General features: G+C 44.6%; 1 protein-coding gene across 14 annotated transcripts in view; it reads left to right on the top strand.

The window, feature by feature from the left end:
• LOC124007439 (signal-induced proliferation-associated protein 1-like) overlaps positions 1 to 23,802 on the top strand; it is a 46,601-nt gene that overhangs the window by 2,374 nt on the left and 20,425 nt on the right. For 10 of the 14 annotated variants that reach the window (XR_006833941.1, XR_006833940.1, XM_046318002.1 and 7 more), the window contains exons 2-7: positions 17,908 to 19,344; positions 19,461 to 19,585; positions 19,907 to 20,095; positions 20,526 to 20,700; positions 22,476 to 22,579; positions 23,250 to 23,407. Coding sequence is in view for 12 of the 14 variants with exons in the window: in XM_046318002.1 (XP_046173958.1) it covers positions 18,204 to 19,344; positions 19,461 to 19,585; positions 19,907 to 20,095; positions 20,526 to 20,700; positions 22,476 to 22,579; positions 23,250 to 23,407 (1,892 nt within the window). In the remaining 2 variants the exon portion in view is untranslated. Of the gene's footprint in view, positions 1 to 13,490; positions 13,818 to 16,193; positions 16,448 to 17,907; positions 19,345 to 19,460; positions 19,586 to 19,906; positions 20,096 to 20,525; positions 20,701 to 22,475; positions 22,580 to 23,249; positions 23,408 to 23,802 lie in introns of those variants that run through there. The other 4 variants (XM_046318042.1, XM_046318038.1, XM_046318010.1 and 1 more) reach the window with 4 other exon arrangements.

The following is a 23,802-nucleotide window of genomic DNA, read 5'->3' as shown; positions in this document are numbered from 1 at the left end:
CAGTAGGGGGCTACGAAAACCTGTGGGTGTCTGGGACTCTTTTTAAATATTAGAGGCTCTCTGTCAGTCAGCAGGGACCTGTGGCACAAATTCTTCAGCTGAGTGGGAGGAAAGGAGAGGCTGAACAGCTCGTCTCTGTGATCGATCAGGCCCACTTGTATTTCCTGCACAATCAAATTGCTACATCACTGTCCATTCCTACACCAGCCCCTGACCACAGAGGACAGATCTATGAAACAACATTGTGTTCCATAGTAAGAGGCATCTGATGAATCAAGGGTGTACGTACAGAACCACTTGACGTCTTAAATGTATAGATGAAATGTAAAGGAACTGTTGCATGTTTGTCCTTTGCCAGTTTAATAAGTGGAGATCCTTAAAACATTGAAGGCCAAAATGACTTATATGATGTTGATGGAAATAAGAGTGAGAGCAGCGGTAGTACACGTTTGTGCCGCAGGATGCTAGCAGAGCCCCGGAGCTAACAGACCCTGCTTGTCTCAGAGGTACTAAAGCTGTGTGTCACCCAGGCTTTCAACTCCAGATCACACCGCTGCACTCTTTGCATACCAAATTGCATTTCAATGCCAAAAGCAACTCCTCGCCGTTGGACCGCTGCAGCGTATAGCCTCTCAACAGTCAACCAACCGTCTTCACATAGCACGACATAGACAGGCGCCTGTCCGACAACAACCTGAGGCTTGTGAAAATGTTATTCAATCTACGTTGAGGCCTACTGTGCTCCGCGAGAGAGGAAAGTCACCATGGTGCTCCCACCGTGCCGTGAACAAACTGAGCTATTTCTACTCTCATCTTTTATGCAAGGACAAATGACAAATATGAGCGAAAATGACTAAGACTACAGTTAAATAGATTTCCCTGGTGTCTGAGGAGAAATAATCAATATGTCCAATCAACATGGATCAATGTTACCGGGCAGATTATTCTCTCCCCTAAAACACGAGTCAGCACCACACCATCTCCCTCATTTGGAGCCATTTTGGGTCACTAGGCCCCGTCTCTCTATCCCTCCTGGTGAGCAGTATGTCTGTGTGACCGAGGTAGGCTGGTGGCCCAGCAGTGCCACCCCCTCTGAGCAGAGCATAGGATGGTAGGATGGTGGATGGCAGTGTAAGCCACTGGGTGGATCCTTTAATCGGCTTGTGCTCTCTTTTGTCACCTGTCCTCTGTGGCCATGCTCTTAATGGGAGCTCAGCCCTCTCTGGAGTGGAGTCACCCTCAGATTTCTGTCCCTGGGCTCTGGCCGGCCTATAGCTCTGCTCCACTGCACAGGACCTGACTGCACAATGAGCAGGACAGGAGAGGAGAGAAAAAGGAGAAAGAGAAAGTGATGGGAGGGAGGGAATGAAGGAAAGGAGAGAGAGGCAGAGAGGAGGATTGGAAAGAGAGATGGTGAGAAGTAAATCAAGTAGTGTGTTTGTGCAACTGGAAGGAACATGTTTCAACCTGTATTGGCTTGTTGTTTTACTTCTCTAAATAAACATGTTTCAACTCATATTGGTTTGTTGTTTAACTTCTCTATATTAGGTCTTAATGCAGGTCGAAACGTGTTCTTTCCAGTCCCACAAATGTTTGCGTTTGATTTATAATTAGGATTATGCTAAAGATTATTTTGAGATGGCATAAATTGAATGAAAGCATGACTTCTGTAAATTTGAATAAATTCACTCTAGTGGGGGTTGGTCATGTCACATGTTGATCCCTTGATACAGATTTGCATACTGTAAATAACCCACTAGTCAGAAATGCTGTAGGCAGTGTGTGTGTGGAGTTTGCTGTCGTCAGTATTATTAATCAACCAGTTATATCATACATACACTAAAAAACACACACAAACACCTACTGTCTTCGTTGTTCCAATTCCCATTATAGGAGAAGTGCACTCAGTGACATTCAGTGGTGCTGAAAAGAGATCTAACTCAATACACTCCCACGACATCACTACTTCCCCATCCTGAGCAAAGATAGATCAAAAAGGTAGAAAACAACCCTGCACGGAGAATCTGTCAGGGGAAAACACCTCAGGAACATTACCACAATATCACAACAATGGGTAGATAGATACATACAATATAGTGAAAATCATTACTGCTCTATCCATGTGGAAAAAGCACTTCATAGTATGTCATGCTACAGTCAAGAAGAGGGGAAGAGTCATTGTGAAACTGGCTGTGTTTGCATGTTAATGGCATTGGCAGTAAAGAGAGAGAGAAAGAAACAGGGTTACCAATGAGAAGCGGTTAGCTGTGGCACTGGCAGATCTGCTTCACGCCTGTCTGTCCTGCCCTTGTGTGTGTCCCTGAGGCTCGGCTCAGACAGCCACCGCACAGGAAACACACAGACGGGATGTGACCTCACAGACTGAGGTGGGGGGCCTCATAGCTAGGTCAGAAACACTGAGCATAGTGCAGTATCAAGCACCGATACTCTCCTTTAGTCATTATCATGACTTATCATCACTTAGTTACTGCACTAATCCTCTCCTTTAGTTAGTCATTATCATGACTTATCATCACTTAGTTACTGCACTAATCCTCTCCTTTAGTTAGTCATTATCATGACTTATCATCACTTAGTTACTGCACTAATCCTCTCCTTTAGTTAGTCATTATCATGACTTATCATCACTTAGTTACTACACTGATCCTCTCCTTTAGTTAGTCATTATCATGACTTATCATCACTTAGTTACTGCACTAATCCTCTCCTTTAGTTAGTCATTATCATGACTTGTCATCACTTAGTTACTACACTGATCCTCTCCTTTAGTCATTATTATGACTTGTCATCACTTAGTTACTACACTGATCCTCTCCTTTAGTTAGTCATTATCATTACCTATCAACACTTAGTTACTACACTGATCCTCCCCTTTAGTCATTATCTTTACTTATCATCACTTAGTTACTACACTGATACTCATCTTTAGTCATTATCATGACTTATCATCACTTAGTTACTACACTGTTCCTCTCATTTAGTCATTATCATGACTTATCATGACTTAGTTACTACACTGATCCTCTCCTTTAGGTAGTCATTATCATGACTTATCATCCCTTAGTTACTACACTGATACTCAGCTCCAGTTCCACCACCAATATTATTCCAAATCCAACCAGAGAGTAGCTTTTGTGTCTGTTTACTTTACTATCATACCTTACAAAAGCTCATGCCATTGATTTCAACTAAATCAATGTGCTTGGGTTCCAGTCTCTTTCTCGCCCTCCACTTCCTTAAAGAGGCATTAATGGCTTGGTTACACTGATGGTTGAAATATGACACATGACACACACAAGCAGATGTAGCCTGCACACGGAAAGGAGCAAAATTAGCTTGTGTCATCAAGCACAGTTCGCATATTGGCATGTAGTTCCAGGGCAATGTACAGAGTCCATAGGGGAGACGGAGCCATAACTTGATGCTGAGGCTAGAGAGAGCAGCAGGATGGCTTGTCTGATGCCAGGTATCTACCTATGAGGTGGAAGACAGGCAACCGTGACCACTGTCCTCTCAGTCAGTCACCAGGGTAGCTGTTTAGGCCCCTTGATTTTCTCAAACTTTACTACCCACATGCCACTGGCTTTGAGTAAGGCCAGTGTGTCTATGTATGCAGAGGACTCAACACTATACACATCAGCTACTACAGCGACAGGAATGACTGCAACACTTAACAAAGAGCTGCAGTTAGTTTCAGAGTGGATGGCAGGGAATAAGTTAGTCTTAAATATTTCCAAAACTAAAAACATTGTATTTGGGACAAATCATTCACTGAACCCTAAACCTCAATTACATCTCGTAATGAATAATGTGGAAATTGAGCTTGAGGTGACTAAACTGCTCTGAGTAACCCTGGTTTGTAAACTGTCGTGGTCAAACATGTTGATACTACAGTAGCTAAGACGGGGAGAAGTCTGTTCATAATAAAGCACGGCTCTGCCTGCCCTTTTAACAACACTATCAACAAGGCAGGTCGTACAGGCCCTAGTTGTCACACCTTGACACCTGTTCAGTAGTGTGGTCAGATGCCACAAAGAGGGACTTGAGAAAATTACAGTTGGCTCAGAACAGGGCAGCACGGCTGGCCCTTAAACATACACGGAGACCTAACATTAATAACACGTATGGAAGTCTCTCATGGCTCAAAGTGGATGAGAGATTGACTTCATCACTACTTGTTTTTGTAAGAAGTGTTGACAAGCTGAATGCACACTGTCTGTTTAAACTACTTGCACCCAGCTCAGATACTTATGCATACCCCACAAGACATACCAGAGGTCTCTTCACTGGCCCCAAGTCCAGAACAGACTATGGGAGGCGCACAGTACTACATAGAGCCATGACTTCTACATAGAGCCAACCCCTCTTTTATGCTGCTGCTACTCTCTGTTTATCTTATATGCATAGTCACTTTAACTATACATTCATGTACATACTACCTAAATTGGCCCGACCAACCAGTGCTCCCGCACATTGGCTAACCAGGCTATCTGCAGTGTCCCACCACCCACCAACCCCTCTTTCTACGCTTCTGCTACTTTCTGTTCATATATGCATAGTCACTTTAACCATACCTACATGTACATACTACCTCAATAAGCCTGACTAACAGGTGTCTGAATATAGCCTTGCTACTCTTTTTTCAAATGTCTTTTTACTGTAGTTTTATTTCTTTACTTACCTACACATGCCTTTTTTCCCCGCACCATTGGTTAGAGCCTGTAAGTAAGCATTTCACTGTAAGGTTTACACCTATTGTATTTGGCGCACGTGACAAATAAACTTTGATTTGAGAACTCTATTCCACATCAGGTAACTGATGCAAGCAGTAGAATCAGATTTAAAAAGCAGGTACAAATACACCTGATGGAACAACGGGGACTGTGAAGAGACACACAAAGGTACAGACACATGCATACGCACACATTGTCACGGCCGTTGAAAGAACTGGACCAAGGTGCAGAGTGATCAGCGTACATTTTCTTTATTAGAATGAAAAGACGCCGAACAAAACAATAAACACTACAAAACAAACCGTGAAGCTAAAGGCTGTGTGCCATAAACAAAGTCAACTTCCCACAAAGACAGGTGGGAAAAAGGGCTACCTAAGTATGGTTCTCAGAGACAACGATAGACAGCTGTCCCTGGTTGAGAACCCTACCCGGCCAAAACATAGAAATACAAATAATAGAACATAGAATACCCACCCCAAATCACACCCTGACCAAACCAAATAGAGACATACAGTGTCTTGCGAAAGTATTCGGCCCCCTTGAACTTTGCGACCTTTTGCCACATTTCAGGCTTCAAACATAAAGATATAAAACTGTATTTTTTTGTGAAGAATCAACAACAAGTGGGACACAATCATGAAGTGGAACGACATTTATTGGATATTTGAAACTTTTTTAACAAATCAAAAACTGAAAGATTGGGCGTGCAACATTATTCAGCCCCTTTACTTTCAGTGCAGCAAACTCTCTCCAGAAGTTCAGTGAGGATCTCTGAATGATCCAATGTTGACCTAAATGACTAATGATGATAAATACAATCCACCTGTGTGTAATCAAGTCTCCGTATAAATGCACCTGCACTGTGATAGTCTCAGAGGTCCGTTAAAAGCGCAGAGAGTATCATGAAGAACATGGAACACACCAGGCAGGTCCGAGATACTGTTGTGAAGAAGTTTAAAGCCGGATTTGGATACAAAAAGATTTCCCAAGCTTTAAACATCCCAAGGAGCACTGTGCAAGCGATAATATTGAAATGGAAGGAGTATCAGACCACTGCAAATCTACCAAGACCTGGCCATCCCTCTAAACTTTCAGCTCATACAAGGAGAAGACTGATCAGAGATGCAGCCAAGAGGCCCATGATCACTCTGGATGAACTGCAGAGATCTACAGCTGAGGTGGGAGACTCTGTCCATAGGACAACAATCAGTCGTATATTGCACAAATCTGGCCTTTATGGAAGAGTGGCAAGAAGAAAGCCATTTCTTAAAGATATCCATACAAAGTGTCGTTTAAAGTTTGTCACAAGCCACCTGGGAGACACACCAAACATGTGGAAGAAGGTGCTGTGGTCAGATGAAACCAAAATTGCACTTTTTGGCAACAATGCAAAACGCTATGTTTGGCGTAAAAGCAACACAGCTCATCACCCTGAACCTACTATCCCCACTGTCAAACATGGTGGTGGCAGCATCATGGTTTGGGCCTGCTTTTCTTCAGCAGGGACAGGGAAGATAGTTAAAATTGATGGGAAGATGGATGGAGCCAAATACAGGACCATTCTGGAAGAAAACCTGATGGAGTCTGCAAAAGACCTGAGACTGGGACGGAGATTTTGTCTTCCAACAAGACAATGATCCAAAACATAAAGCAAAATCTATAATGGAATGGTTCAAAAATAAACATATCCAGGTGTTAGAATGGCCAAGTCAAAGTCCAGACCTGAATCCAATCGAGAATCTGTGGAAAGAACTGAAAACTGCTGTTCACAAATGCTCTCCATCCAACCTCACTGAGCTCGAGCTCGAGCTGTTTTGCAAGGAGGAATGGGAAAAAATTTCAGTCTCTCGATGTGCAAAACTGATAGAGACATACCCCAAGCGACTTACAGCTGTAATCGCAGCAAAAGGTGGCCCTACAAAGTATTAACTTAAGGGGGCTGAATAATTTTGCACGCCCAATTTTTCCGTTTTTGATTTGTTAAAAAGGTTTGAAATATCCAATAAACGTCGTTCCACTTCATGATTGTGTCCCACTTGTTGTTGATTCTTCACAAAAAAATACTGTTTTATATCTTTATGTTTGAAGCCTGAAATGTGGCAAAAGGTCGCAAAGTTCAAGGGGGCCGAATGCTTTCGCAAGGCACTGTAAACAGGATCTCTAAGGTCAGGGCGTGACACACGTTGTGATATTGTTGAATGGAGGTATTGTTGTATGGTGAACATTTTGTGTTGAGGATATGTGGTGGTGTAGAGATGTTACATGATGTACTGTTTTATCTTTATCTCATTCAGTACAAACATAGTTCACTGTTTTATATGTAATGTGGATGCTTTGGTGTGTTTGGACCCCAGGAAGAGTAGCTTCTGCCTTGGATCCCTAATATACACACATACAATGTCATGCAGAACATTGGTTACAAGAGAACAGAACCTGGTGCAGCTGGTGTTGTTTTAGGGACAAAACACAAGTTAAATTTAACCAATCAACATTAGGTCTCATAGGGGTGGTTAGAGTAGAGACTCATAATTAAAGAATTTGGGGTCATACGCAGAGCTTAGCTGGGTAGGTGTGTTTGTGTGTGTGTGTGTGAGAGAGAGAGAGAGAGAGAGAGAGAGAGAGAGAGAGAGAGAGAGAGAGAGAGAGAGAGAGAGAGAGAGAGAGAAAGAAAGAAAGAGAGAAAGAGAGTGTAGGCGGTGCAGCCGTTTCAGGAGGACCAGGCTTAATTTCGAAGCACAATAGCGGGGATAGTGAGGAAGTGAGGGAGGCCAGTGTCTCTTCCTCTCTGAGAGGACAGGGTAGGGGTGACAGTTCAGACTGCTAGAAATGCTATTGGTGGACAGTCTCTCGGCCTCAGAGCCAGCTGCACAGATAGGAGAGGAAGAACAGTGTGCAGTTCAGCTTCACATAATAGCAGCAGTGATGACGTGAGGGTCAGTTCCCCTCTCATTTCTGTCACACACATACACCCCCACACACACGCCTGCACACACAAGTGCACACCCCCACACACACGCACAGAGATAGAAAGTCATGGGCAGAATCACACAGTGCAGTTGCAGAGGGACAGCTGTTCTTCCTGCCACTGTGGCTTTTACACTCTTTCATAGAGTCAGCAAAGGCACACAAAGAACGACACAGACACATTCACTCCGACCAACTCTTGCACGCATGCCATGCACTCCCATATACCCACACAATAAAGTCCTTTGAGCATGCGAATGACCAATACCATAGTGAAAATGTTCAAATGCTTTATCACAGTGGTGATTGATGGACATACTAATGTAAGATGGCATGGAGTGAGAGGGACAAAGATGTATCATCCCCAAGGGCGTAGGAGCCGGGGGGGGCATGTCTACCCCACCCCCCAATGTTAGAAGCAGGTAAAACACGCGAGAGAGTCACCACATTCATTGAGGGATTTTTATTTTTGAAATGGCCTCCACTGCTGGAACGTGAGTCACTTGCCCCGCCCCCACTGACTGCTTCATTCTCACTCTCGGTCGTTACAAGCAGTGTGGCAGTGCGTGTGAGTGATAGAAACAGCACTGTGCAGCACCACCATCATTACTCAATGCACCGGGTAAAGTAACTTTGAAATCTACGTTGAAACAAAAGTATAGACCTCACACACATGGTCAAGGGCTTAAGAAAAAAGAAGACAGCTGTACCATGTCAGTTATAGAGTTGAAATGTATTACATTTTGTGTTTGCATCCCAATATTAAACGTGACATACAACAAAACTGAAATGACGAGGCTATGAGGTCATTTTACTGCAGGAAAGGGCTACGATTTGTCTGTATCCTTTTCTCCTAAGTGACTAGAAATGAGCATTTAAAACCTTTTTATTTCATTTTTTATTTATATCCTGGAGTGTGCCTCTTTTTTTAAGCCCATAACCATGTGTGTGAGATGTAAACTTATGTTTAGCTAAATGTTCCCCTTGTCAGAGTCGCTCCTACGCCTGATCATAATACTTTTAGTTGGTAGTTTCAGTAAAAGAGGAAGTCAGGGTTAGATGCACAGACAATGTTATGGAAAGAGCCATTTCTGAACCAACTTCCTCTTTCTGCCTTTCTTTCACTGAAATAGATTTAAACATGCTTAGTTCATGACATATTGTACATATATGTGATTCAATACACATGGTAAAATACAGATACAATATGTTTTATCAATGATCAGAATAATACTTGTTTACACACACACACACACACACACACACACACACACACACACACACACACACACACACACACACACACACACACACACACACACACACACACACACACACACACACACACACACACACACACACACACACACACACACACACACACACACACACACACACACACACACACACTTCTTTGGTATCAGAGATTTCCAAAGAGGAAGGGACTTATAAAAACTGAGACTGTTTTACAGTATTGAATCCAAAACTTCAGATGACTTCAACTGTGAGATGACTAAATTGGAGCTTTCTCACACACATATTTTTAGAAGTCACACACACATACACACACGATATGGCAGTACACACTTCTGTGTAGAGTTCTTTGTGACAACAAAGGGTATAGGTGATGTTTTGGACAGCCCAGGCCCAAGTCCCATGGTCAGAGAGTGGGCTTGGGGGGGCTGCCTCATGAATTATTCAACACTGTCTAACTCTAGCCCCATCTTTTCCCCCTCATTAATAATTGATAGCACGACAGACATATGTTCCATTTCTGAAGGACGTATTTGCGGGAGGACAGCCTCCTCTCAAAAATGAATCTGTTTTTAGTTGTCTTCAGCAGATGCTAACATCAGCACAGCCTAAAGGTGGGCTTGACCTCCACAGACCAACAGCAGAAACAGATGCCCAGTACACTCTGTCACAAGGTCCCCCACTGGAGGACACAGGCAGACAGCAGCCAAACACACTCTGCAAGGTGACATTTAAGGCTTAGCAAAATGACATTGGAAATGAGAGGTGACAATCTTTTTTGAATTGTTTTACTTCCTTTGTGTGTTCAGTGTGACATATACTTTAAACTCACGAGGGTAGGAAGGTAAATCAAATCAAATCAAATGTATTTATATAGCCCTTCGTACATCAGCTGATATCTCAAAGTGCTGTGCAGAAACCCAGCCTAAATTACCAAACAGCAAGCAATGCAGGTGTAGAAGCACGGTGGCTAGGAAAAGCTCCCTAGAAAGGCCAAAACCTAGGAAGAAACCTAGAGAGGAACCAGGCTATGTGGGGTGGCCAGTCCTCTTCGGGCTGTGCCGGGTGTCGATTATAACAGAACATGGCCAAGATGTTCAAATGTTCATAAATGACCAGCATGGTCCAATAATAATAAGGCAGAACAGTAAAAGGTTGGGGAGTGATAAGAAGCATGTGTGGAAGGCAGGAGGGTTGTGTATTTGCACTCCCACTGACTGCCCTGACTCAGCCTGGAGACGTGCCAGAAGCAGTCAGGGAGACTACCTGTTGTCCTCATTACCATCATGGTATCATCTGTCAATTTCCACTCCTCAGATCAACATCTGACCTCTGAGACGCGGTCATGTGATCCTGTACAGGGTGGTCCTAAGAACCTTTCCACTTGCCTCCTTCCCCTCTGCCAACTTGACAGCTAACCTCTACTCTAAAGTCAATCTATTGAGTAGACCAACTATTTGCCTTTGGAGACCAACAACTCAGACAGACATCTGCTAACTCTAAGTAATAAATCAAAACCGAGATAAAATGTGGGACAAAAGGAGTGTGCCAGAACCAATCACTTAGCAGTCTCTGGACCTGGCCCAGACCCTACTCAGCGGGCAGAAGCAAAGGGGAAGGATGAAGGGTGATTGGAGGAAGTGTGAGGGAGTAGCAGCATTGGGATTACTTTATTTCCTGAAACCAATTTTGTGTGCAATAACACACCCACTGGCTGTTTTTAGTCTTTGAAGCCTGTTTTGTGTTTCCAATGACATGGTAGTTATGCAGTGTGAATCCAAATGTATCAGGCAGAGCTGGGATCAATAACAGGCCCTGGGATTGGCTGCTGGGCACAGTGAGAATAAACGGTTAATTAGCTCAATTTTCCTAAATCAATCATCCCTAATAGTCCATTTAGGCCCTAACGTATCGTAAGCACCAATCACTGTGATTTGGAGGTCAGAGGTGCGTAGCTGGTGGCAGTACTGTTATTTGGAGGTCAGAGGTTGCGTAGCTGGTGGCAGTAGTTATTTGGAGGTCAGAGATTGCCTAGCAGTCAGTACTGTGTTTTGGAGGACAGAGGTTGCGTAGCAGTCAGTACTGTGTTTTGGAGGACAGAGGTTGCGTAGCATTCAGTACTGTGATTTGGAGGACAGAGATTGCGTAGCATTCAGTACTGTGTTTTGGAGGACAGAGATTGCGTAGCAGTCAGTACTGTGTTTTGGAGGACAGAGGTTGCGTAGCAGTCAGTACTGTGTTTTGGAGGACAGAGATTGCGTAGCAGTCAGTACTGCGTTTTGGAGGACAGAGGTTGCGTAGCGGTCAGTACTGTGTTTTGGAGGACAGAGATTGCGTAGCAGTCAGTACTGTGTTTTGGAGGACAGAGGTTGCAGAGCTGGTGGCAGTACTGTGATTTGGAGGACAGAGATTGCGTAGCAGTCAGTACTGTGTTTTGGAGGACAGAGATTGCGTAGCAGTCAGTACTGTCTTTTGGAGGACAGAGGTTGCAGAGCTGGTGGCAGTACTGTGATTTGGAGGACAGAGGTTGCGTAGCAGTCAGTACTGTGTTTTGGAGGACAGAGATTGCGTAGCAGTCAGTACTGTGTTTTGGAGGACAGAGGTTGCGTAGCAGTCAGTACTGTGTTTTGGAGGACAGAGATTGCGTAGCAGTCAGTACTGTGTTTTGGAGGACAGAGGTTGCAGAGCTGGTGGCAGTACTGTGATTTGGAGGACAGAGGTTGCGTAGCAGTCAGTACTGTGTTTTGGAGGACAGAGATTGCGTAGCAGTCAGTACTGTGTTTTGGAGGACAGAGGTTGCGTAAGCAGTCAGTACTGTGTTTTGGAGGACAGAGATTGCGTAGCAGTCAGTACTGTGTTTTGGAGGACAGAGGTTGCGTAGCAGTCAGTACTGTGTTTTGGAGGACAGAGGTTGCAGAGCTGGTGGCAGTACTGTGATTTGGAGGACAGAGGTTGCGTAGCAGTCAGTACTGTGTTTTGGAGGACAGAGGTTGCGTAGCAGTCAGTACTGTGTTTTGGAGGACAGAGGTTGCGTAGCAGTCAGTACTGTGTTTTGGAGGACAGAGGTTGCGTAGCAGTCAGTACTGTGTTTTGGAGGACAGAGGTTGCAGAGCTGGTGGCAGTACTGTGATTCAGCATAGAATACTAGTATGCAATGAGGAAAATTGTATAACACACGATGTTGCTCTGAGGTCTAGTGACACGTATGCTTGGAATCCTTGTTATCGTATCGCACTTCTCTGCAGTTCTAATGAGGGTTTTTGAAATCATTCCAGAAGTACAGAAATACATACTCTTGATGGCCTTTGGTTTGAGTTATGATAGTAATCTGTCCTGCTCCCAATTTCAAGAGATCATTTTAATCCCACATGTGCGTGGAGAACCATGAGCCAGAAACAGAAACAGGTCAGGGGAGTCAGATATTTTCAACGGCAGATTGCATCGTCAGTACTGGCATATAGCTGGTTTAATAACACAGGGACCCGTTTCTATCTTATACAGACATAGTAACTATGAGCCCATCAAGGATTTGTTAACCTAGACGCCTACTGAAACCTTCCATAAAGTACCCGTTTGTCACCTGATAGGTCTGATATGGCCATGGGGCGGATACCAATCATGGTCATTGATCACATTAAATGGCTGCCTATGGCGAGTTTTTCCCCCCCAGAGCTGGGCCTGAAGGAAATACATTTCAAGCATGTACCCTACTGTAGGCTACACCAAATACAATATATCATTTATTCATAAATGCTTTTGTTGTTTCTGTTTTTCCCCCTCAAAACGATTTGCTGATGAGTAGGAGCTTAATAAAACCGCATCAGATGTAATCTTCATTGTGAGATGTAGGTCAGGAGTTGAACAGAGACTTATGGTTGATAGGCTGAAGTCAGCCTGGTCTCCTCTCTCTGATACAACAGTCCAGTTAGCCATGATGGGAGGAGGAGATATGATGATGACACCCTTCCTCTGAGGGCTAGTAAGGTCAGGATGCAGGTGACATCACAGGACGCAGAGTCTCGAAAGGGAGGAGGGGTCAGAGAAAAGTGTTTTCCTGGAAACACGGCTTCCCTAAAGTGGGCGTATGGTCACCATGGCAGCCCTATGACTCCCCTTTCACAGTAACATCCGGACAGCACACACCCTGGAGCCTTGTCCTGGGTCTAGCATGTACACCAAACAGGATGGCGACCCCACTGCGCTGAACACTCATGCCTCCGAAGCACTGAGGTCAGAGCAGTGCTTGTGAAAAACACTAGAAAACATGAGCCCAACACAGACCAGACCTGAGTTCAAATAAATGATTTCAAATGCCATGAACGAGGGTGTATTTGAGTCAGTATATTTAAGTATTTCAAGTAACTACTTGAAAAATATCTTAATTCTTACTTCCAAATGTCTTGGAAAGTAATTGAAATACCTGAAATAGTATTGCAACCCACGTCTGACACAGGGACACTGTAGTACCTGTAAAGGAAGTCTGTTAAAGTACCAAGGGGCTGACAACACAGTCCTGTTATAAAGACTGGTTCAACACAGGTCACACAGAGAGCCAAGACACTCGGGATAGAGGCTGAGATCTGAGATCATTAGTAGCCACTCACTGCTAGCAGTGTTCTGTCAGCATGGTTAGACACCGCATCAAACACCAGTTGTCCTAGCTTAATGATGTAGTGAGGCAGTGCATGCCTGGTTTGACTTCTGAGGCACTGAGACTGCTCTGCTCTCTGGTTTCATGTGAGGATGTGTGGACTGTGAAATGGGCCCGCTGAACTGTCATGATGAACACTCCCAATCTTCAGAAAGTCCTGGAGAGCCTTTTAATCCCTTGGCTGCATGTTTCGGGTAATCCCTCTTTGTTTCATCTTTTGATAGAAGAGGAAAAATACTGTAATTTGTAGGTTATTGTGATGTGCTGTAATATGAACTGTATGCGTACATTATAGTGAAGTATGCATATTGATCTCTTAAAGGGACATTTCACAATTTTCCAACTTCAAATGTATCATCTCAAGCACCACCCCAACATCAACATTTGTGAAATGTGCACGTTTCTAGGTTTTGTAATAAAATATATAGAGGAAGATAAGGGTTGTTGGGTTGGTGCTGGAATATGAAGTTAAATTATTTTTAAATGCCCCTTTAAGCTTTCCTTCCTAGGTGTTTCAAATGAAAAACATTAACCCATTTTCTATAAAGTTGCAAAGCTTACAACCTGTGCTCTACCTTTTGTTTGAACGAAAGCCCAAATGCAGATCTAACAAAAAATTATATTGAATTTGGTTCAGAGGAAGAGACAGATGTGACCGAAGAACTAGGTTAGTTCACATGGCCTTTAGGGTGGGGGAAACACTCTCCCTATAACTTTGATACAGTCAACAGAGTCACTCGTTAGACACAGAAACCACCAGACATGTTGGATAGTAGTCTGTGGAGGATGGAGAAGTGAACCTCTGCAGCTATGCACAGAAGTGACATGAGGAGGAAGCTGTGGTCACCGTAGACCCCTATTGATTAGTTGAACCAGAAGTCTCACTGGGGCAGTTAGAGAACATTCCGTTTTGAACATTAAATAACTCTGTTTCTGTTAAGTCGCGTTTGGGTCCTCTTTCACCTGCATGACACCTATTGCGTAGTTGAACCAGAAGTCTCACTGGGGCAGTTAGAGAACATCACATACAGTACTGGACTAGTTAAAGCTTCCCTTTATCAGTCTGACTCCTTACTTTAGTATATTGTATGTCCGGCTCTTTGTCAACCCACAGAACTTGGGAGTAGAATGATTTGACTGCAGGGCAGGTTCCCTCTGCAGGCCTTTATATGGTTTTGATGAACTAAACCACTGGATTTCCAGCTTTACTCTAAACTGGCAATCAATTTATAATGCATGAGACTGAAAACAGAGACTGGATTGATCAAATATTTAGCATGTGTTATTGTGTTGTTATAATAGATGAATTAAATGAATGGCCACTTGTTGTGGATGCATGCAGCTTTTGGTATTGTTGATTGTGTGCTTACAATCTGCCATTGGGTCACTAAAAGCACCAGGGAACTATCGAGTGGCCCCAGGGGGGAACGCATGGCCATACAGTGGATATACAGCCACTCCATATATGCTCAGTGTGTGCTCAAAGAACACACAAATGCTGTAGTCCTTTTTCTCATTTCAGGAAAAAATACAAGTAATGCACATGTTTCAAAGAATTCTATCCTAAACTATTTTGCAAACCCAGCTATCACCTTCAGAGTACACATGGTTTCATCTTGACTCCCACAAGACACTCTGCTGGGAGATTCAGAGACCTTGGATGGAAAGTAAGTGGCTGGGCTTGGTACCAGCAGGGAGATGGAAGCTGCTGCTCTGTCATCGAACAAGTCTCTTAACCTGATTTGCTTCAGTAAAAAAAAAAACTTTCAAAGAACTGAAGAAATGGATATTATCCAGAAAATATATCAGAGTGAGTTACTGTGGTTAAGGGCATCCAGTACATAGCTAGAGAAATGTCAGAAAGGATGTCCAAATGATGTAAATATATCACTAGCCACTTTAAACAATGCTACCTTATATAATGTTACTTACCCTACATTATTCATCTCATATGCATATGTATATACTGTACTCTACATCATCGAATGCATCCTTATGTAACACATGTATCACTAGCCACTTTAACTATGCCACTTTGTTTACTTTGTCTACACACTCATCTCATATGTATATACTGTACTCGATACCATCTACTGTATGCTGCTCTGTACCATCACTCATTCATATATCCTTATGTACATGTTCCTTATCCCCTTACACTGTGTATAAGACAGTAGTTTTGGAATTGTTAGTTAGATTACTTGTTGGTTATCACTGCATTGTCGGAACTAGAAGCACAAGCATTTCGCTACACTCGCATTTAACATCTGCTGACCATGTGTATGTGACAAATAAAATTTGATTTGATTTGATTTGATTTAAACATGTTATCATGTTTACATGTCATCATGGTCTGAAATATTGTATCTATGCAACCAGGCACAATGTGATTGTTCCTTTATGGGGACAGAAGGTGAATTGCAAATCTCCAATATTTAGTCAATATCTGGAGTAACTATTAACATTCAGTTGTGCAGAGGCAGAGAGAGAGAGAGCGAGAGAGAGAGAGAGATGACTCCCTCTCTCACCAGTCACCTCAACATCTCTGCAGCATTCTGTGCTAACGCGCACCGGGAAACATGAGTGTGAGCTGCGTCGCTGCACCTGCTTTCGAGGCTGCAAATCATCTCGAGACAGGAGATGCATGAGAAATAGCGAGACAGGAAGCAGCCTTTAGAATGTAGAAGAAATCTAATATTTGGATGAAAGAGAAACTGGTTTCCGATATCGTATGATTGACGTCAATTTGACCAGAGAGAAGGGAACAAAGAATGGGGATGCCAGGAACCGAGGAAATTCATTTGAAAACAACCTATTTTCGCCTGTGAGTTGACCTGAAACAAATAGTCTGTAATGAGAAAGATTTAGGATGTTTAGAATAAGTGTAGATAATGAAAATCCACTTATGAATAGTGGCCCTCATTTAAGCAACAGACTGGCCTGTCACTTATTGACGGAAGTCTTACTCTATCATTTACTGTTAGAGTACCTTGGTTAATTTCGAGACAGAAAAAAATGTAGATATTTACATACTGGCTATCCTTAGGCAAACAATTGTTTTGTTATGTTATTCAGTAAAAAAAAGCCTCCCTCAATGGGTCTAAATGGCCCCTGAAGATTAGTATGTTAAAATCCAATTTATACGTTTCATTTGGGCATTTTTATTTAATTGACTCTTACAAGCTAAAGTCTATGTTTCATATTTTAATTAAATAAATCAAATATCCGAACAAAATTACATTGGACATCTCACTATTAATATCCTCACCATATTGAGGTTTTGATGTACAGACTCTCATTTTATTTGTGCCCTTCTGGTCCAAACCATCCTAAAGTATCTCAACATTGATTGTGTAACTCAAAGGAGTTGCTTATAGATGATTTGGACATGATTTTGAAAATGCTAATATAGGTACCATTGACTTGCATTGATCGAGAGAGAGAGAGAGTTGGTGGGATATGACAATTTATGAGCAAATGTGACCATAAAATCAAATGAACAAGCAAGGCCCGTGTTACATTTGGGATGTCAGATAATGTGTGGGGTTGTGTGGATTTAGAAGTCCGGTGGCGTTTAATGTTTCTGCTTTCTCTGGGGATTGTATATGATAGGAGAGGATGAATTGTAATGTCTCAGAGGGGAATATTGTCTTAGACACACAGCAGGCTACTGTATTCAAAATAGGCACTGTATGAGATAGATAGAGGGAGTCTTATTCTGTTGGCAGGCTGGCCAGCATTGTTATGTTTATTACCATTTTATTCTTGACTTGTTTGAGGACAGGAAGGCCACCTCCCCCTTCCTGCAGTGTTCTATTGTGCCTGTCCATAGAGGGGATGTGGTGGGCCACATACGACTACTTGGCAGCTATTTTTGCAAAGGAAAACAAATCATAATGCAAGTATTGAGAGGTTAAACAATACAGAACAAATCAACACACGTCAGAGCTGCTTGTTTTTGCCTATTTCGATTTCTATGCGTCATTGTTGAAAAGAAATGCATTCGAATTTCAGGATAATGTTTCGACAAGGTGGCTTAAAAAACACTGGCGCATAGTTTGATTTGCAACCATTGAACAAAACCTCAGTGACTGAATGACATCTGAGGCGTCAGGAAGGATAATAGCAGTATGGGTGGGAGACGGGTGTCTGTGGTCAATGACCGTAGCTTTGTCTCTGTGCACAGGTGACCAGTGGAAGAGACCAAAGAGAATGGATGACAGGGTATAAAGAGCTGGGCTCTTCTGATGGTTAACTCTCTTCTCCTCTGTACATTTTTACCAGCAGGACCAAACCAAAACTGGACCAAACCAAAACTGGACCAAACCAAACCTGGGGCACACCAGAATCGTAGTCATCTGCAGAGCTGGAGAACGTCCTAAAATAACTTGGAATGGGTGTACGCTTACCAGACTTAAAATATATAATTGTATCTGACTGTGTGGACATAACTGTCATCTAATAGTCCTCTGCATTGTGTTATTGAATGTGGATGAGGAACACGTGTAGTACCTTTACTCATCCAGTTTGGGAAAGTGAGGAGAGACAGTTGGAGGATTGGAGTCAGAGTCTGAGGCACCATGCAGTCTGACGACCTCTTCCTCCGCAAGTTCTGCCGGCAAAGGCCGCGACCCCCTCTGGCAACGGTCAACTTTGACTCTAAGCGGGACGGTGGGGTACGGGCGCGGGTGCTGGCAGGGGAGTGGCCCCCGAGGAGGGACGGGGAGGGAGCAGATGGGGAGAGCCTTACGAACCCGAACCGTGTGAGTCTGAATCTGAGGTCCGTGGGCCGAGGACACATCATGCAGAGAAGCAACAGTGACGTGACTCTGGGAGACCTGGACTCTTCTGGTAAGGTGGGAGGGAAGGCCACACGGGCGGTGGGGGAGAAGGCAGGTGCCGGGGCTCAGGGGGACTCAGGGGTGGTGCTGCACAGGGAGTATGGCAGCCTCTCCTCACTGGAGAGACAGACAGGTCTGTCAGGAACACAGGAGCTCAGTGCAGACGACCAGGGAGCTCTGAGCCCCAACGCCCTCCGCTTCAAAGACCCCTTCCTTCTGCTGGGTCTGCATGCAACACCCCCAGAACCAGACGGCTTCTTCAGGGCTCTTTCCGCCCCTACAGGAGAAACTCCAAAACCAGCCAAGCCCCCCAAGCCTGAGGGGCTGAGCAAGAAGGCCAAGCCTTCACCCCCACAGATCCCCCAACCAGGTCCTTATGACAACCTGGGAGGCGGAGCCTGGGTCAGGAACTTTGCCCACTATGATGTTCAGAGCATTCTGTTTGACCTCTTGGAAGCAGCCAGCAATCGGGACAGCATCGGCCGCAAAAAGAACATCACCTCAGGGGCGTCGGCCGCCTCAACGATGCGCCCCCTCACCCAGGCCACACCCTCCTCCCCCTCGCAGGGTGGGGTTAGTGGTGGGGGGGCTGTGGAGGACCCTGACCAGTGTCTGCTGGACGAGGGAGATGGGAACGACAACGAGCTGCTGCTCAGCTGCCCTCACTTCCGTAACGAGATGGGGGGTGAGGAGCGGGCGGGCCTGGGGAATACACAGGGAAGAGGGTGCCTGTGGCTGAGCCTGAGGAACCCCAACGATGCAGTGTCAGTGCTGGAGGAACCCAGAGAGAGCCACGTCCAACAGCAGGGCAAGAGCAACTACTTCATAGAACACGCAGACCTGGGAGCCCACTACTACCGCAAATACTTCTACATGAAAGGTGAGTGCTGCGTCGTTGTGTGTGAAAGATCATGTTTGCTTTACCTCATTAAAAGATTGAGACTGTTTGTGTTCGTCAACAACGGTGTTACAGGGATATTTCTTTCCATTCCTCAGATCATCAGAACTTCTTTGGTATAGATGACCGCCTGGGTCCAGTGGCCATCAGCTTCCGTAGAGAGGAGAAGGAGGGGTCCAGTGGAGCTCAGTATAACTACAGAATCATCTTCAGAACCACTGAGGTCAGTCTACAATACACACTCAAGGTCAATATGAGTATACAGTATTGACAGACTTCTAGATCCTTTTCTGAATACATACCGCCATTAATATAATAATAATATATAATAATATATGCCATTTAGCAGACGCTTTTATCCAAAGCGACTTACAGTCATGTGTGCATACATTCTACGTATGGGTGGTCCCGGGGATCGAACCCACTACCCTGGCATTACAAGCGCCATGCTCTACCAACTGAGCTACACACATACCCATACTTACTATTGTTGCACACATTTGTCCATCTACTCACACCCCTCGGGACTGTCCCTGCCTCCCAGCTGAAGACTCTGCGAGGCTCCATCCTGGAGGAGTCCGTGCCGTCAGCGGCCCGCCACACCACCCCGCGCGGCCTGTCTCCCAAGAGGCTCCTGGAGTTCATCATCCCAGAGCTCAACCTCCACTGCTTGCGTCTGGCCTCCACCTCGCCCAAGGTCCGAGATACCCTGCTCAAGCTGGACGAACAGGGGGTGAGTAGGACCCACCCTGGGTTGACCCCACTCAGTGTCCTGCTCATGGCCAATAAGATGTCAGATCCATCAGGATACTCTTTTAGATGGTTCATGTAAACCTCCTATGGAGCAGTCTACAGAGAAATGTGACTGATCTGTCCATTCTGATACTATCACTTGAACTTGAACAGGCATTCAAAGAGATACAGTACATCTATTCTAAGAGAGAGAGAGAGAGAGAGAGAGAGAGAGAGAGAGAGAGAGAGAGAGAGAGAGAGAGAGAGAGAGAGAGAGAGAGAGATTGGGGCTGCCATGGTTATTAGCAAAAACACAATAGTTGATGAAAATCTCTCTCTCTCTCTCTCTCTCTCTCTCTCTCTCTCTCTCTCTCTCTCTCTCTCTCTCTCTCTCTCTCTCTCTCTCTCTCTCTCTCTCTCCCCCCACCCAGCTGAACTTCCAGAGGAAGGTGGGGGTGATGTACTGCCGTGCAGGCCAGAGCTCTGAGGAGGACATGTACAACAACGAGAGCTCTGGGCCGGCTTTTGAGGAGTTCCTGGACCTGCTGGGGGAGCGAGTGAAGCTTAAAGGCTGGGAGAAGTACCGCGCTCAGCTGGACACCAAGAGTGAGCCCTACACATACATACTATCTACACGTTATCTACAGGCAGGATATATACTGAACAAAAATATAAACGCTAAATGTAAAGTGTTGGTCCCATGTTTCATGAGCTGAAATAAAATAACCCCCAAATTGTTCATGCTCACAAAAAGCTTTTCTCTCAAATGTTGTATACAAATTTGTTTACATCCCTGTTAGTGAGCATTTCTCCTTTGCCAAGATAATCCATGCACCTGATGGTGTGGCATATCAAGAAGCTGATTAAACAGCATGATCATTACCCAGGTGCACCTTGTGCTGGGGACAATATAAGGCAACTCTAAAATGTACATTTTTGTCACACAACACAATGCCACAGTTGTCTCAAGTTTTGAGGGAGTGTGCATTTGGCATGCTGACTGTAGGAATGTCCACCAGGGTTGTTGCCAGAGAATGTAATGTTAATTTCTCTACCATAAGCCGCCTTCAACATTGTTTTAGAGAATTTGGCAGTATGTCCAACCGGCCTCACCCGCAGACCACATGTAACCACGCCAGCCCAGGACTTCCACATCTGGCTTTTTCACCTGCGGGATGGTCTGAAACCAGCCACCTGGACAGCCGATAAAACTGTGGGTTTGCACAAGCAAAGAATTTCTGCACAAACTACCAGAAACTGTCTCAGGGAAGCTCATCTGCGTGCTTGTCGTCCTTCCCAGGGTCTTGACCTGGCTGCAGTTTGGCTTCTTAACCGACTTCAGTGAGCAAATGCTCACCTTCGATGGCCACTGGCACGCTGGAGAAGTGTGCTATTTACATATGAATCCTGGTTCAAACTGTTCCGAGCAGATGGCAGACAGGGTAGCGAGTATGACGTTGTGTGGGTGAATGGCTTGCTGAGTGCCCCATGGTGGCGGTGGGGTTACGGTATGGGCAGGCATAAGATAATGACAACAAACACAATTGCATTTCATCGATAGTCATTTGAATGCACAGGCTCATTGTCATGCCATTCATCCGCACGGCTCCATGTCGCAAGGATCTGTACACAATTCCTGGAAGCTGAAAAGGTCTCAGTTCTTCCATGACCTGAATACTCATCAGGCATGTCATCCATTGATCATGTTTGGAATGCTCTCGATCGACGTGTACGACAGTGTGTTCCAGTTCCCACCGATATCCAGCAACATCGCTCAGCCATTGAAGAGTGAGTGGGACAACATTCCACAGGCCACAATCAACAACCTGATCAACTATATGCAAAGGAGATGTGTCATGCAAATGGTGGACACACCAGATACGGACTCTTTTTCTGATTCAGGTCCCTACCTTTTTTTTGAAGGTATCTGTGACCAACAGTTGCATATCTGTATTCCCAGTCGTGAAATCCATAGATTAGTTCCTAATTAATTTATTTCAATTGACTGATTTCCCTATATGAACTGTAACTCAGTAAATTCGTTGAAATTGTTGTGTGTTGCGTTACATTGTTTGTTCACTGTATATATTGAATCACAGGGCATCAGGGGTTAGTAAACACATAAGATTAACACTATCTAACACGGTGTAATTGTAGCAGTATTGGGAGAAGCTGTATAGTCACTGTGTGTGTCCTCTATCTTAATACTGTCTATCACTGTGTAATCTAAGCACCTAAAGTCAGACTGATGTTTTTTTAGTCTGTGTTTACACTATCTGTAGACTGTCTCTCACTCTGTTAGCTACGAGGCTGATAGCAACGTGTTTAAACCTTTCTGTGCGCGTGTGTGTGTGTGCTCGTGCGCGCGTGTGTGCACACAGCGGACTCCACGGGGATCCAGTCCCTCTACACGCGCTACCAGGACTATGAGGTCATGTTCCACGTGTCCACCATGCTGCCCTACACGGCCAACAACACACAACAGGTAACAAACAACACACAACACATACACACTACACACTGCTTTACAGGACGCTAAGGAAACCCAGTCAGACAACTTGAAGCCGTGATAGTGATAATGTGATAACGTGGTTGTTTAGAAAGTCCTTTTTAATCGAAAACGATTGGAAACGGAGATTCTGACCTTTTACACAAGCATAGTTAGGTCTTTTTTGGGGCAAATATTGAAGAGAATAAGCAGCATTCCTCGCAAAAAAATGTATTAAAAATAATCTTCTTGATTCTATGTTTATGGTAACATTATTCTTTGGTTTTAAAACCTACACATTTCCCCATATTCAAATGAAGGCGTCCCCGCTTGAGGAATGTCGCACAACAAGAACGGCAGGCAAATGACTTGTTCCTCTGCGTCTCTATGTCCAACTCCCACTCTAAAAGCATGCTGTGTCTGCCCATACACTATAGATACTGAGCTACTGCCACTCTGTCTGTTTGGCTGGCAGTCAGGCTGGAGAGCCGCTCACATCTGCCAGCTTTTCGGTTGGAGTGATTTGGAAACACGACACCATACAAATAAGTTACACCGAATAGCTAACTGCACATGATCATTAGTTGATCAAATAACCAAAATGTATTAACAGCTCTCTTGACTACCTCTAACCCCCCTCCCCTCCTCTCTCTCTCTGGTACTGTAGTTGCTGAGGAAGAGGCACATTGGGAATGACATAGTGACCATAGTGTTCCAGGAGCCAGGGGCTTTGCCCTTCACTCCTAAGGCCATTCGCTCCCATTTCCAACATGTCTTCATCATCATCCAGGTGGAAAAGTCCTGCTCTGACCACACCTACTACAGGTGAGATGAGAGCCTTCTCTCCTGCTGTACCGCTGTCTCTGGCTGCTCCACAACTGTCTCTGTTTGACTCGAGCTGTACCGCTGTCCCTGGCTGCTCCATAACTGTTTGTCTCGAGCTGTACCGCTGTCCCTGGCTGCTCATTAACTGTCTCGGTTTGTCTCGAGCTGTACCGCTGTCCCTGGCTGCTCCATAACTGTTTGTCTCGAGCTGTACCGCTGTCCCTGGCTGCTCATTAACTGTCTCGGTTTGTCTCGAGCTGTACCGCTGTCCCTGGCTGCTCATTAACTGTCTCTGTTTGACTCGAGCTGTACCGCTGTCCCTGGCTGCTCCACAACTGTCTCTGTTTGTCTCGAGCTGTACCGCTGTCCCTGGCTGCTCATTAACTGTCTCTGTT

Source organism: Oncorhynchus gorbuscha, linkage group LG02, assembly GCF_021184085.1.
Source record: "Oncorhynchus gorbuscha isolate QuinsamMale2020 ecotype Even-year linkage group LG02, OgorEven_v1.0, whole genome shotgun sequence".
NCBI lineage: Eukaryota > Metazoa > Chordata > Actinopteri > Salmoniformes > Salmonidae > Oncorhynchus > Oncorhynchus gorbuscha.
This window is presented reverse-complemented; position numbering and strand designations above follow the sequence as displayed.